The 12,596-nt window shown below is 39.8% G+C and overlaps 3 protein-coding genes across 3 annotated transcripts; 1 reads left to right on the top strand and 2 right to left on the bottom strand.

Annotated features, from left to right (window-relative positions):
* Window positions 1-3,089, top strand: LOC132177281 (receptor like protein kinase S.2). Its single transcript, XM_059589540.1, has one exon. It carries the CDS (start codon window positions 393-395, stop codon window positions 2,883-2,885), a length of 2,493 nt encoding a protein of 830 aa, XP_059445523.1. The 5' UTR covers window positions 1-392; the 3' UTR covers window positions 2,886-3,089.
* A 111-nt stretch (window positions 3,090-3,200) lies between these two features.
* On the bottom strand, window positions 3,201-6,423 carry LOC132177282 (probable calcium-binding protein CML22). Its single transcript, XM_059589541.1, has 5 exons — window positions 6,211-6,423; window positions 4,314-4,553; window positions 4,010-4,209; window positions 3,720-3,894; window positions 3,201-3,480 (listed from the first exon to the last, which is right to left on the bottom strand). Exons 1-5 carry the CDS (start codon window positions 6,224-6,226, stop codon window positions 3,368-3,370), a joined length of 744 nt encoding a protein of 247 aa, XP_059445524.1. The 5' UTR covers window positions 6,227-6,423; the 3' UTR covers window positions 3,201-3,367.
* A 682-nt stretch (window positions 6,424-7,105) lies between these two features.
* LOC132180112 (protein PHR1-LIKE 3-like) lies at window positions 7,106-10,302 on the bottom strand. The gene is made up of 5 exons (XM_059592966.1): window positions 10,189-10,302; window positions 9,814-9,868; window positions 9,057-9,135; window positions 8,871-8,940; window positions 7,106-7,809 (listed from the first exon to the last, which is right to left on the bottom strand). Exons 1-5 carry the CDS (start codon window positions 10,282-10,284, stop codon window positions 7,363-7,365), a joined length of 747 nt encoding a protein of 248 aa, XP_059448949.1. The 5' UTR covers window positions 10,285-10,302; the 3' UTR covers window positions 7,106-7,362.
* Window positions 10,303-12,596: the final 2,294 nt, after the last annotated feature.

Genomic DNA, 12,596 nt, shown 5'->3' with positions numbered 1-12,596 from the left:
AAAACACTTGTACGATCCTGAATACATATGTTAGATATCAAATATAAAGAGAGGTTGGCACACTAAAGAAATTCTTTGAACGACCAGAATTTAAAGCGCGCGTGTCTTCCACGGGCATGCATCTAGATGCGGGTATGATAGGTACTCCTCACATGTTAAACAGAAATGGGGATTGTATAGAGCTTCCAGAAGCAGGAATTGTTCGTGAAGATCGGCGTTCAGAGTTCCCCGTTATGACGTAATAAAGGGTTAGGTGTCCTAATCTGAACGGTCCGTGGCATACAATTCAACCAAACCGTGTTGATAAAAAGCGTATCAAAAAGCATAAGCGCCTTCACATAATACACGTAAACGTTTTTTTAAAAGGCTTTTTCCGTTCATGTCCTGCAAATATGTCATCCAAGATATCCTCTACCATGCAGCTCAACCACCTGTGCCTCATTTTACCGGCGGACTTCGACGAAATCAAGCCGGCTGATCACGAACAAGCCGGTAAACCGGCGAAGGGGGGCAAGAAACAACGCCCTTATCGCGACTGCAGCAGTCAAATTCTTGCTTCCCTCCGTGGCTTGCTGTGCAGGGTTTATGAGTCCAGGTGGGTAACTTGTTGTCACCATGAGAGGCAGAGGAAACAGCAGTCTGGGGTGTTTCACGACGCGGCGGGGATACAGCTTTCCGACAAGGTTGGCGGAGATAATCCGAGGATCTTTGGCTTTTCCGAGCTTTATATAGGGTCTAATGGGTTTAGCGAGGATCAAGTGCTCGGCAGCGGAGGTTTTGGGAAAGTGTATAGAGCGGTTCTGCCTAGTGATGGAACTGTGGTTGCTGTGAAATGCTTGGCGGAGAGAGGGGAGCGGTTTGAGAAGACTTTTATGGCGGAGCTGGTGGCGGTGGCTCACCTCCGCCACCGGAATCTTGTCCGGTTAAGAGGGTGGTGCGTTCATGAAGACCAGCTGTTTTTGGTTTATGACTACATGCCCAACCGGAGCCTTGACCGCATACTTTTCCGAAGACCGGAGAACATGGGGTCACAGCCTCTCTGTTGGGAGCGTCGGAGGAATATAGTCGGAGGTCTGGCGGCTGCTCTTTACTATATTCACGAACAGTTGGAAACTCAGATCATTCACCGGGATGTGAAGACGAGCAACGTGATGCTTGACTCCCATTATAACGCCCGACTCGGTGATTTTGGCTTGGCGAGGTGGTTAGAACATGAGCTGGAGTTCCAACCCAGCAGATCGTCAATCCAAAGTCACCAGTTTCGACTGGCAGAGACAACCAGAATTGGCGGCACAATTGGATACTTGCCCCCCGAGAGCTTCCAAAAACGAAGTGTTGCCACCGCAAAATCCGACGTTTTCAGCTTCGGGATTGTTGCTCTAGAGGTGGTGTCGGGTCGGCGGGCAGTCGATCTCGCATACCCAGATGATCAGATGATTTTGCTCGACTGGATCCGAAGTCTATCTGATGAAGGAAAGCTTCTGCAGGCAGCGGATAACCGGTTACAAGATGGGTCTTACAGGCTATCGGATATGGAGCGGTTGATTCAGCTTGGCCTTCTCTGCACACTCCACAGCCCGGAATCACGGCCAAACATGAAATGGGTTGTCGAAGCACTTTCCGGCAACATTTCCGGCCCACTGCCGGCTCTCCCATCATTCCGGTCCCACCCTCTGTACATCTCTTTATCCTCTGCAACAAACACGAGCGCAAGCAATACTACTACGACAGACAGCAGCAGCACATCTGCCGCGTCGAACTATGTCACAGCCACCGGAGAAACCATATATGCAACTGCTGAATATGGAAACTCAAACAGCAATATCAACTCTTCCGACAGCGTTAGCAGAGCAACAAACTTTCACTTGGTAGAAACCCCACGAGAAATATCCTTCAAGGAAATCATTTCTGCTACAAACAATTTCTCAGAGTCGCACAGGGCAGCAGAGCTGGACTTCGGAACCGCCTACCACGGCGTCCTCGACGACAACCGTCACCATATCCTGGTGAAGCGGCTGGGGATGAAGACATGCCCTGCACTGCGAGCAAGATTCTCAAATGAGCTCCAGAATCTGGGAAGGCTCCGCCACCGAAATTTGATACAGCTCCGTGGATGGTGCACTGAGCAAGGGGAGATGCTTGTTGTCTACGATTACTCAACAAATCGCCTTCTAAGTCACCGGCTTTTCCACCATGTTAATACAATGCACCATTCTGTTTTGTTGTGGCGTCACAGATACAACATAATCAGATCGCTTGCCTCTGCCATTCTTTATCTTCATGAGGAATGGGATGAACAAGTTATCCACAGAAACATTACCTCTTCTGCGGTTATTCTTGATTCAGACATGAACCCAAGACTCGGCTCCTTCGCCCTGGCCGAGTTTCTGACCCGGAATGAACATGGGCATCATGTCGCCGCTAACACATGCAAATCAGTTCGGGGGATATTTGGTTATATGTCGCCGGAGTATATGGAATCCGGTGAGGCTACCCCCATGGCCGACATATATAGCTTTGGTGTTGTGGTGCTTGAGGTGGTTACCGGAGAGATGGCGGTTGACTTCCGCTGGCCACAGGCTCTGTTGGTGAACAGAGTCCGTCAATTTCTGGCATGGAGAAGACCATTGGAGGAACTGGCTGATACAAGGTTGAATGGGGAGTACAATCACAATGAACTGATGAGACTTGTAAAACTAGGAATTGCATGCACAGGCTCCAACCCACAATTAAGGCCAAGCATGAGGCAGATTGCAAGGATACTTGATGGGAATGACGAATGCTTTGTGGATGATGGCCAAACAGAGAGCAAAGAAGAATGGAAGGAAAGAAATGCATCTTCTTTGTCATTGATTAAGAGGATCCAAGCTCTAGGAATACAATGATAGTCATTAGTCACACCCATGTAACGGTAACATTAGTGAGTGAGAGATTGTATAAACTGGGTTCTGATGAACTTGGCTTAGCTGAGCAAGTCTCTCTGTGTTGTGTTTTTTTTTTGCGAAACTTTTCTAGTTAAGATTTTTGTACAGTGTTTCAGCTAGATTTTGAGTATAGCAAAAGAGAAGCAAGCATGTCTTCACTTCTTTTATGATAATATAGTGTACTCCAGGTATATCCAAATGTCTGCCCTATCCATTCCCAAGAACCATTTATACAAAGCTTTTCCAATACAATTTAGAGAATATGGAAACAACATATTAAGAAAATAATAATAAAATAGAAATCAAGAACAACATCGTGATTCATACGGTGGCTCAGAATTCAAACATTTGAAAAGAAATCATAAATGACAAAAGCTAGAGACAAAGTCTTTACAAATGCAAGATAGTGATATGTGCAAAGTCTTTACATCCTGTTCATTTGTTTAAGTTCCTGCCAGAGGCATTTCTTCATCTGTGTCGATCCCAACCCAATTGATGAATGCAAAGAGGAACTCCCTGAAACTGACCTTCCCATTCCTGTCCCAGTCCATTTCTTCTGCATTCATTCAAAAATACAATATATCGATAAATAAATAAACCGATTCGATATAAAATTGGGGGGAGGAATAAAAAACTTCAGCAAGAAAAAACATAGCCAGGTCTGATTAGAAATGCTCAAATGAGTGGAGTGAAGGGCTTTAGAGGGATGAAGGGAGCTGCGGCAAGTTGTAATTGAAGTAGGGAGTAAATAAACCAAAACAAAAGCAAAAGTATAGCCAGTGAAGCAATTCATACTGAATCGGGTCCTGGTGATGTGAGAAGGGGATTTCTCCCAAGGAGAAGCCTCATTCAATGCCTTGACCACGTCTTTTTTATTCAGCTTTCCATCTCCATTTTTATCAAGAAAAAAGAATACTTCAATTATGGTGTCAAAAGTCGCTTCAAGCTGTGGCGAACCTAACCTCGATGTCTGAAACAAAATCCAAACCATTTATATATGTATATATTTGATTAGCCCAATATTCTCTGCACATGTTTAACTCTGAGATAAATTGAAGAACTAATAAAAAGTTTATCGCAAATACAGTATTAGAGGAAGAAGGATCCTTCAGGAGATAGATGAGACAAAGAAGAACAATGAACTCATTGAATTGTATCCCTTCACTGCCATCAATGTCACATGAATGGAACAGATCCTCAACCTCCTCCTCTGTCAGATGGAGTTGCAGTTTTTGTAAGCATTTCTTTAGTTCCTCTCGGTCAATGGTTCCATTAGAGTCCTCATCTATGAAAGAGAGATAAAGAATCACTTTAAGTAAACCTTCTTGATAACTAATTCAAATGGGGAAAAGCTTAGGGAAAGGGGAATCAACCCAGTCTAAAACTTACCATATTGTTCAAACACAGCTCTTATGTTTTTCAATCCCTCCTTGAACTGAGGGAACTTCATAATTATGCTGTCAAGTGACTTGAAATTGTGATGCCCTGATGAACCTCTCTTGGCCTCAGCCATTTTCCTTTCAAGCTTAGCATCTAACCTCTTATATTTGTTTGGAGAACTACAAGGGCAAAGCATACTTCCCACTTTGATGGACAAAGACCTTAGAGAAGGGCAACCTTGAGATGTGCCTTTAAATGGAAACACAATGAGGAATCAATTTAAGCTCAAAATATATGATGAAACCCAGAACACGTCTTGTATATCTTACATCTCAATTGTTCCACCAGTTACATTTTAAGATAATTATTGCATTATATGACCATATGACATTTCAACAATCACACAAATTCGAGAGAGGTCAAGAATCAAAATGCTGACAGGTTATTCAACCTCGGATTGCTGTAATTCAGGTTTAGGGACTAATTTGTCACCATACCCAATAGAAACTCAACAAGGGTTATGCTATTCTCAACCAGAATTAGGATATCCTATCTTCAAAATAAAATAATCCAATGCGGAGCTAACCACCCTTAAACCAGAATAAGAGATAGGATACATTTTTTATTTTTATTTTTATTTTTATAAGTAATGTAGTATATATCAAAAAGCGCAGCGGGACGCAACCCTAATACACAAGAAGTATACAAGATAAAGCCTAATTAGGAGAAGAAAAGAGAACAATTAATCACTAATGGAGCTAACCAAGCAGCTGTCCAAGTGAAAAGAGTAAAGAAGAAGAAGGACTTGAGCTCCTCCAAAGTCCTTTCAAGGTCCTCAAAGCATGTCGCATTTCTTTCCCTCCATAAACACCACATAATGCAGAGAGGAACCATCTTCCACACAATAGCACTCCGAGGACGTCCTCCCGTCTACCAACAAGCAAAAAGATTCACCACACTTTTAGGCATAACCCAACAGCCCAAAACGACCGAAGATAGCATGCATAAGAGACAGAATACATGGCTCTTGAGGATTGTCATAACTTGAAGCAGATTCAGGTACGGGTTGATCGAGATACAAGGGAAGGCATAAGCCGTTCGAGCATGTCTTCGGATAGAGGGATGAAATAGGTGATGGTTAATAGTAATTTTAGATGGATAGGTTTAATGATCTCATTTGAAAATTATGGTGGATGTGCCAAAAGTTATATGTATAGCAAGTGATTAATTCCAATAGGATCTAACAGACAAATTATAACAGAAGGATTTATTTGTCACTACCTACTAAACAAATAAATTGTTCAAACTTAAAATGTAAGGACCAAACTGACACTCAAATTTCAGTCTAAGCATAATATCCATAAGAATCACAATATCTTTTAGGAAAATATGACAATCACATTATTCCTATTCTCAACCTGCAATTCAGACGATGCCAACAAAGAAAGAACTAAAAGTTACAGTAAAAATGGATCAAATTTATAAGGTTATAGCAACAACTCAACAACAAAAAAGAAAGAAAGAATAGTATATGTGTTTCTATGCATACAATTCAAACTGAATCAGCTTAATAACTAACAAGAACATATTTAGAACCCACAACTAAAAACTTGAAAGAAATATAATCAAACTTCGTCTTACACACTATACAAAAGGAAAACGAAAAGATAAATAAATGAATAAGCTAAATTAACAACTTAAAGAACGTTACAATAAACCCCCAAAAAAAATTCAAACATAAACAACCAAACCTATAAATTTTCTAGCAATGCCCACTCTATCTTCGGGTTTTCAGTACCAGTCTAGATTATAAGAAAACAGCTCACAGATTGAAGAGCACAGGATGGAAAATTGGAAAATAATACCGAAAAAAAAAAAAAAAGACAAGAAAGATAGAAAGACTCACCCGTAGAAACCTTCATGCTGTGAAAGAAGAAGAAGCAAGCTCTTGCAGGAGAGGAAAAGGGTCGCAGAGAAATAACATATAGAGCAAAAATGAGAAGCACCCAGAAAGCAAAAGTGGAAAGGGAAAGGGTGATCAAGGAGAGAAGCAAAACGGGGACTCCTATAAAGTAAGTGGAGATGCCATTATTGCTTTTGACAACACGCAGTTCCAAAATATGCTTCTCTTTTCTTTCAGGTACTCATTTTTAACATTATTTACCATTCCATGCTTCCTAGTTCCTTCCAACTTCCAAGTCCCACATGACTTTGATTCCACTGAAAATCAAGAATCTAAAAAGAAGGTAAATGGAGATTAATGATTGAGAACTACGATTATAGTACTTATAAACTACAGTGAATGCTTTTATTTTTTCATATCATTTTGTTATTTATTTGAAGGAAAAGATGTTAGAGGTCTTAGATTTATTTATTTTTTAAGTCGAGTTTAAATTTTTGACGGAAATAAAAATAAATAAATAAAAACACACACACACACCCGTAAAGGTGTTGAATAATTTTTCTACTATTTAATCTTGTCCTATAAAAAGTTTTTATTTCTTACAATTTTAATGTATTTATTGACTCAAACGACTCAGATCCTCAAGGCCTGGTTCTTGCTCTATGGGCTTTTTGAGAAGGGGAGAGTTCAAATGAGATATTCATCCTCATCAATATAAATTGGTGTAGAATTTATTGAGATTTCAGTGGCTGCTTGGGCATCCACCAAGCTTCAATCTACTTGGGTATTTCATGGAAGAATATTTACTTTCAAGTTGCTTATAGTTTTCTGCAAGTGTCCTGCTAGTCTACTTAGGTAAAAGAAAAGAAAAAGACACAAAAAGAAAAAGGCATCCTGGTACTCATCAGTGATCAGTCATCACCTATGTGGCACAAATATCAATTGCGGTCAATTGCAAACTAATTTTGCTAGTGTCACAGGTGAAGCAAGGTACTTCCCAGCTATAAAATAAGGCATTTCCCACATTTAAAAGATCTACCTCAAGAATATACAGACCACTGAAGATACAGTTGACTAAAGGCTGGAACATGAAGATCTACTGGACAAAGAAGAAAAGAAAAAGGTTTCCATTTCAATAAGGAAATGTCATACAATTCATCCAATATTAGTCATCATCCATTCTATATCGTGCCGCATGTTACCCTCCAAGGGCAATGAATCTCCATTACCAAATAAGGGCCTTGATCTCTTCTTCAAAGCAGCAGCCTGCAAACCCATTGCCATTGGAGAAACTGGGCTTCCAGTTGATGTCAAGCAGCTTTCCACAGAGCAGTCGCCAATGCGAGCTGGCAGATTGGAAGTGCTATTGTTCTCTAAAGCTGCAGCAATTTCGGGCAAGAAGGGCATTTTCATGGTCTCTAGGGAAGCCAGTCCTTGACAGTCATTGGAAACCTTGATTGCCAGTTCAGAGAGCTCTTCCCTAGCAGCTTCAAGACCAGCAGATTCAGCAGCCTGGTCATTCAGAGCTTTGCAAGCCCTCTCAAGTATTGACTGCAGGTATTTGCCTTGCGCTTCAATCCGAAGTTGTAGATGACGCTGCACCTGCTTTGATCAAAACCATTAAGTAATACTTTGTTAATAAATATATTTAGGCCATGGCCATCAAGGTGAGAGTGCTTAAGTGGACAAATGTGCCACATCATAATAGATTATTATGCCAGCCTGGAGGTTTTCCAAGGAGACGACGGTTTGGTGGTTCTTGGGAAAAAGGCCAATTACTAGTACCTGATATGCGACCCCAAAAGCAGTTATCTCAATGTGGACTCCTTATTAGGTCAGTATATCCCCAAGAAGAAATATACGTGCCTCTCATTCTTGGAGAATATCATGGACCACCATGCGCGTGTGTAGGCCACACGTGGACTTGCCTATAAATACCCTTACCCTATGTAGAAAGGATGCTTATTGCATCCATCTAGACAGCCACTCTCATATGCACGCAAGATGGATCTCCACCCTTCTCTCTTTTCTCACTTCTCCACTGACCACCCCCCCTTTCATCCATGACACAATGACACAGGCGCTCTCATATGAACACAAGATGGGCCTCCACCCTTCTCTCCTTTTCTCACGTCTCAATTGAACTCCCCCCCCCATGGCTTTCCCAGATTTTTCATGCAAAACCATGCTTCTTAAAAATCCTAATTTAGTAGTCCAATCACCCTGAAAATCCCCATTCTTCTTTCAAGGCTAGATTTATTTGGAATACAATTATTGAGAAGATTAGCAAGGTGGAAAAGACTATTTTTCGAAGGGCGGCCGATAACGTTGATCAAGAGTATGCTTTCCAACTTGCCTACATATTTCCTTTCTCTCTTCCTTATCCCGGTCAGGGTTGCTAATAGAATAGGAAAATTGTAGAGGTATTTCATATGGGGTGGCTTGAATAACGAACCCAAGTTCCATCTTGTTAATTGGAAGAAGGTTTGTACTCCCCTTAAGTCTTGGAGGTTTGGTGATTAGGAGCTTGCTTACTTTCAATTAGGCTATGCCGGCAGGTAACCTATTGAATGCATGCCTAAACTGGTTTATGCTAACCTAAAAACATAATAAGCTTGCATTTAGTAGCCAACCAGACACTGAGTCACAAGAAAGAAACTAACCTCCAGCTGCTCATGCAGTCTTCGTTGGACTTCCATTTGTACTCGCAATGCCTCAGTAACTTGGAAACCACTGTTTGAAAGATGAAAATGAAGCATGAAGACATGGATTTATAAGTTCTTACCAAGAAAAAAAGAAAACAAGTTGGATTAACAAGTGCTTGCAGAAAAAAGGAAAAGATTATTTACTCATTCAGATCTTGTGCCATCATTCTTGATGATGGTGACGAAGATGAACCAGTATCCTGACTTTCTGCAATGCAGGAAGCTGCAATCCCAAATGCAGACTATTAATCAATAAAAAAAATATATCAAATGCTGCTACTTGTCACCAGCATTATCTGCCATTCCCACCATATGATGTGGTAAATACTAACATGCTTCCATATTCCAACAAAGCACTATTATAATAGTTCAGCACATCAAATCAGTGAAAAAGGCTGACCAATTTACAGTTGAGAAGAACTACTTTTTCAAGAATTTCTCCTGGCACATGCTTCCTGTTTTGACCTTAAACACATGCATAAATTTTTTATTTTTTATTTTAAAAAAAAGAACAAAGAAAAAAAAGAAAGAAACTCAAGAAGACAAATGCTGAAAAAAAATCAGTATTTCACGGTTATCTTAAAACTCCTGAAAATGACCTTTTATTTCTCTGCCAAAAATAGAACGGAACCTTCTATTTAAAAAACCCAGGCTTGCAATATTAAATTTAGTGATAAAACATGCCCAAAAGTTAAACCCTGAGTATTCTGAAAGTTTCTTCCATGGGCTCTTTTCTTTGGATGTTCTCATAAAATTTCCAGTATTTTCCTTCTATTTCATAAGGAATCATGAAGACATTCAAAAACCTCAGTATAACATTGGGAATGAGGAGGGGGTGGGTGGCATACTTATAATTGAATGTGCAAAAAAAAAAATTGTAATGAAGATTTAAGGTAAATACCATCCTTTGAGTTTTCAATTGAATCCTTGAAAGATTGCTTCCCCAAGCGGTATTTCTGCAAGAATCATCATCACATACAGGAAAAGCAATGAATATACTACACCAAATCATCATCACATACAGGAAAAGCAATGAATATACTACACCAAATTACCACATGCTATGGGGCAGGAAAAGACCAGGAGTTGATTGAAGACAAGATACAATATGAGTTTAGAATCATGTGCTCAAGACTTTTGGTAACCCCCAAGTCTCTGTGAGTCTCTCTCTCTCTCTCTCTCTCTCTCTCTCTCTCACAGATCATCTTGCCAATAAAAAAGGCATAAACAAGTGGAAAATCAGGCTCAATTCGAAGAGGGTATAATAACAACAAACCTGAAGATGTGATTTCAAGTGATAAAGGGTGAGCCCTTTTACTCCCATCGTTCTCATTATAGTCTTAGGTGTTGCTTCTGCAATGTGCATCAACATGACACCAGAGATTTCAAACAACAGTTCATTAAGAATTCCAAAATAAAATAGAAGAAACTAGCTGTCAAATGGCATATAGTTATTGGTAAAACAAAAGCAGATGTGCAGAGCTGGGTGCAATACAATCAACCCAGGTCCAAATTGAGCATCAAAACCATAAGCCTGAACAAATGTTCATAAACTAAGTTATTATATTTTTCTATTAGTGATTGCCTAGTAGCATTTATAGGTGATCCTGATTGACGATTGGAGTAAAAGATGATGTCCCACTTCCCAAATTAGGGCATATGGAAGCTTAAATTTTACTTTTCAGAGACAGCCTCAGTCAAGCTGTAGCACAACTGATCAACATTTAAAAGGCAACAATAGCATACTTCCTGACAGCAACAGTCTGTCATAAGTAACTGAGTTACCAATATACTATGCTTAGAAGGACACAAAAGACTTGCAGTCTACCAACACATTTCCGTTGAACTCAAAGAGCCAAACTAGAAAAACAAATTCAGAAACAGAATTAGGATGCTGCCATACATACTAACTTCCATGATTTGATATGACGCCATCAATCCTAGAAGCTAGGATGTGGTGAAAGTTTCAAGCCACAATCAGGAATAGAGAAAATATAACAGTCTGTTTACCCCAGCTAACTTAAGACCATCCATAGTATCTGACGTAGTTAACAACTAGTTTACCCATTCAAGTGAAATTAGGAACATATTATCTCTGAAATCAAAGGTCACCAGGGCCTCTCTTAAACTTCAAATATAAATTTGGTGTTAATTATGCTCTTGTGGTGCATTCAGCATAAAAAAGTGCAACCTTGCAGTCTGCATTGAAAGTGGCCATACCACATCAGACATGTTTCATCTTAGAACCTGGTAATGCAACCTTCATAGTTTTGCCAGAGTTCTTGCAAAATTTATCCTTTCAACCTAGGTATTAGGGGCAAAAAGAACAAGATAATCATGATAGCTAATCTCTAAAGAAGAAACATAAGCAGCTGTCCAAAGATACAAAATGTTGAAGAAAATAGATTTCAACTCCTCCATAGTCTTGTCACAGTCCTCAAAACATCTATCATTCCTTTCTCTCCAAAGGCACCACAAAAGGCACAAAAGCACCATTTTCCAAATAGTAGCACTCTAAGAGCCACCGGCAATCCACCAACAAGTAAACAAATTGACTACTCATCTACGCATAACTCAAGACAACCCGAATTGTTTGAAGAAAACGTTCCAAATGACACACTCACCCTCACAATAAAGAAGAAGATGGGTCACAAACTCCCCATTGTTTTTGCATATAACACACCAATCAACCACAATGACGTGCCGCTTCCATAGATTGTTTATGGTAAGTAGGATCTTCCCTAGGGCTGTCAACCACATAAAAAAGGGCACCCTCAATGGGACCTTAGTCCTCCAAACACTTTTCCAAGAGAAATGAAAACCATTTTTTTTTTGATAAGTAAGAGAAATGAAAACCATCATGACAATCCATGACATTGTAGAAGGATTTAACACCAAACAGCTCTCTTTTGGAAGGGATCCACCACAACTTGTCATCCCCTTCCCTTCTCATTCTAATTAAATACAACAACCTGTGGAATGAGTCCCACATCCATACTAATGCTCTCCTCTCACCTACAAATATTATATGAACGTTATGCTTAATCGCACATCATTTTGTACCAAAGGGCATGACTAGTCTTAAATTGGTGAATTTAATCATTTAACTAATACTTTAACACGCCCCTCACATGTGGGCTCAACTTCCTCTCAACAAGTGAAGCCCAACAGCTAGAATATTTAATTGAAATTGGGATAAATTGTAGAGTTAGGGTTCGTATTCATGACATCGGCTCTAATAATGTTAAATCATCCATTATCACAAAAGTTTAGCTGATTAGAAATGAAAAATTTAATCATTTAATTAATACTTTAACAGTCATGCAATGGTGCAAGGTTGTACCAAAGACAAGGAGTGAGGCTTTCCCAAGCCTCCATGAGTTCAATAAACGTCAAAAAGTGGAAACAAAATACAAGGGCCCATTCGCTACCCAAGAAAAATAATAACGATAAGGATAATGATGATGTGGATGAGGCATGAAGGTGAGACCTAGTGACTTACAAATTGGCCAGGTTTGTTTGTTGTCCTTTGTCCGCGGTGGGGAAACTATGTTAATCATAGAGACAATCCTAATTTATGTTTCTTGTATTTGTACTGGCTTATTAATGTTCTTAATTTACTAATGACAATAACTTATAACAAAAAATATCATGCAAAAAAATTATCCTGTCATCAAAATTATA

The sequence above is a fragment of the Corylus avellana genome, chromosome ca4, assembly GCF_901000735.1.
Source record: "Corylus avellana chromosome ca4, CavTom2PMs-1.0".
NCBI lineage: Eukaryota > Viridiplantae > Streptophyta > Magnoliopsida > Fagales > Betulaceae > Corylus > Corylus avellana.
Note: the sequence above shows the minus strand (reverse complement) of the source record. Positions and strands in the feature narration are given on the sequence as shown.

Excerpts from the sequence above, each read along its gene's own strand:
- LOC132177281 (XM_059589540.1), top strand. The coding sequence starts at position 393 with ATGTCATCCAAGATATCCTCTACCATGCAGCTCAACCACCTGTGCCTC.
- LOC132177282 (XM_059589541.1), bottom strand. Across the intron at positions 4,210-4,313 it reads AGCTGTGTTTGAACAATATG|ATGAGGACTCTAATGGAACC; the intron begins GTAAGTTTTAGA and ends TCTCTTTCATAG. Across the intron at positions 3,481-3,719 it reads CATCACCAGGACCCGATTCA|AAGAAATGGACTGGGACAGG; the intron begins GTATGAATTGCT and ends GAATGAATGCAG.
- LOC132180112 (XM_059592966.1), bottom strand. The coding sequence starts at position 10,284 with ATGTTGATGCACATTGCAGAAGCAACACCTAAGACTATAATGAGAACG. Across the intron at positions 8,941-9,056 it reads ATGGCACAAGATCTGAATGA|TGGTTTCCAAGTTACTGAGG; the intron begins GTAAATAATCTT and ends TCTTTCAAACAG. Across the intron at positions 7,810-8,870 it reads GACTGCATGAGCAGCTGGAG|GTGCAGCGTCATCTACAACT; the intron begins GTTAGTTTCTTT and ends TGATCAAAGCAG.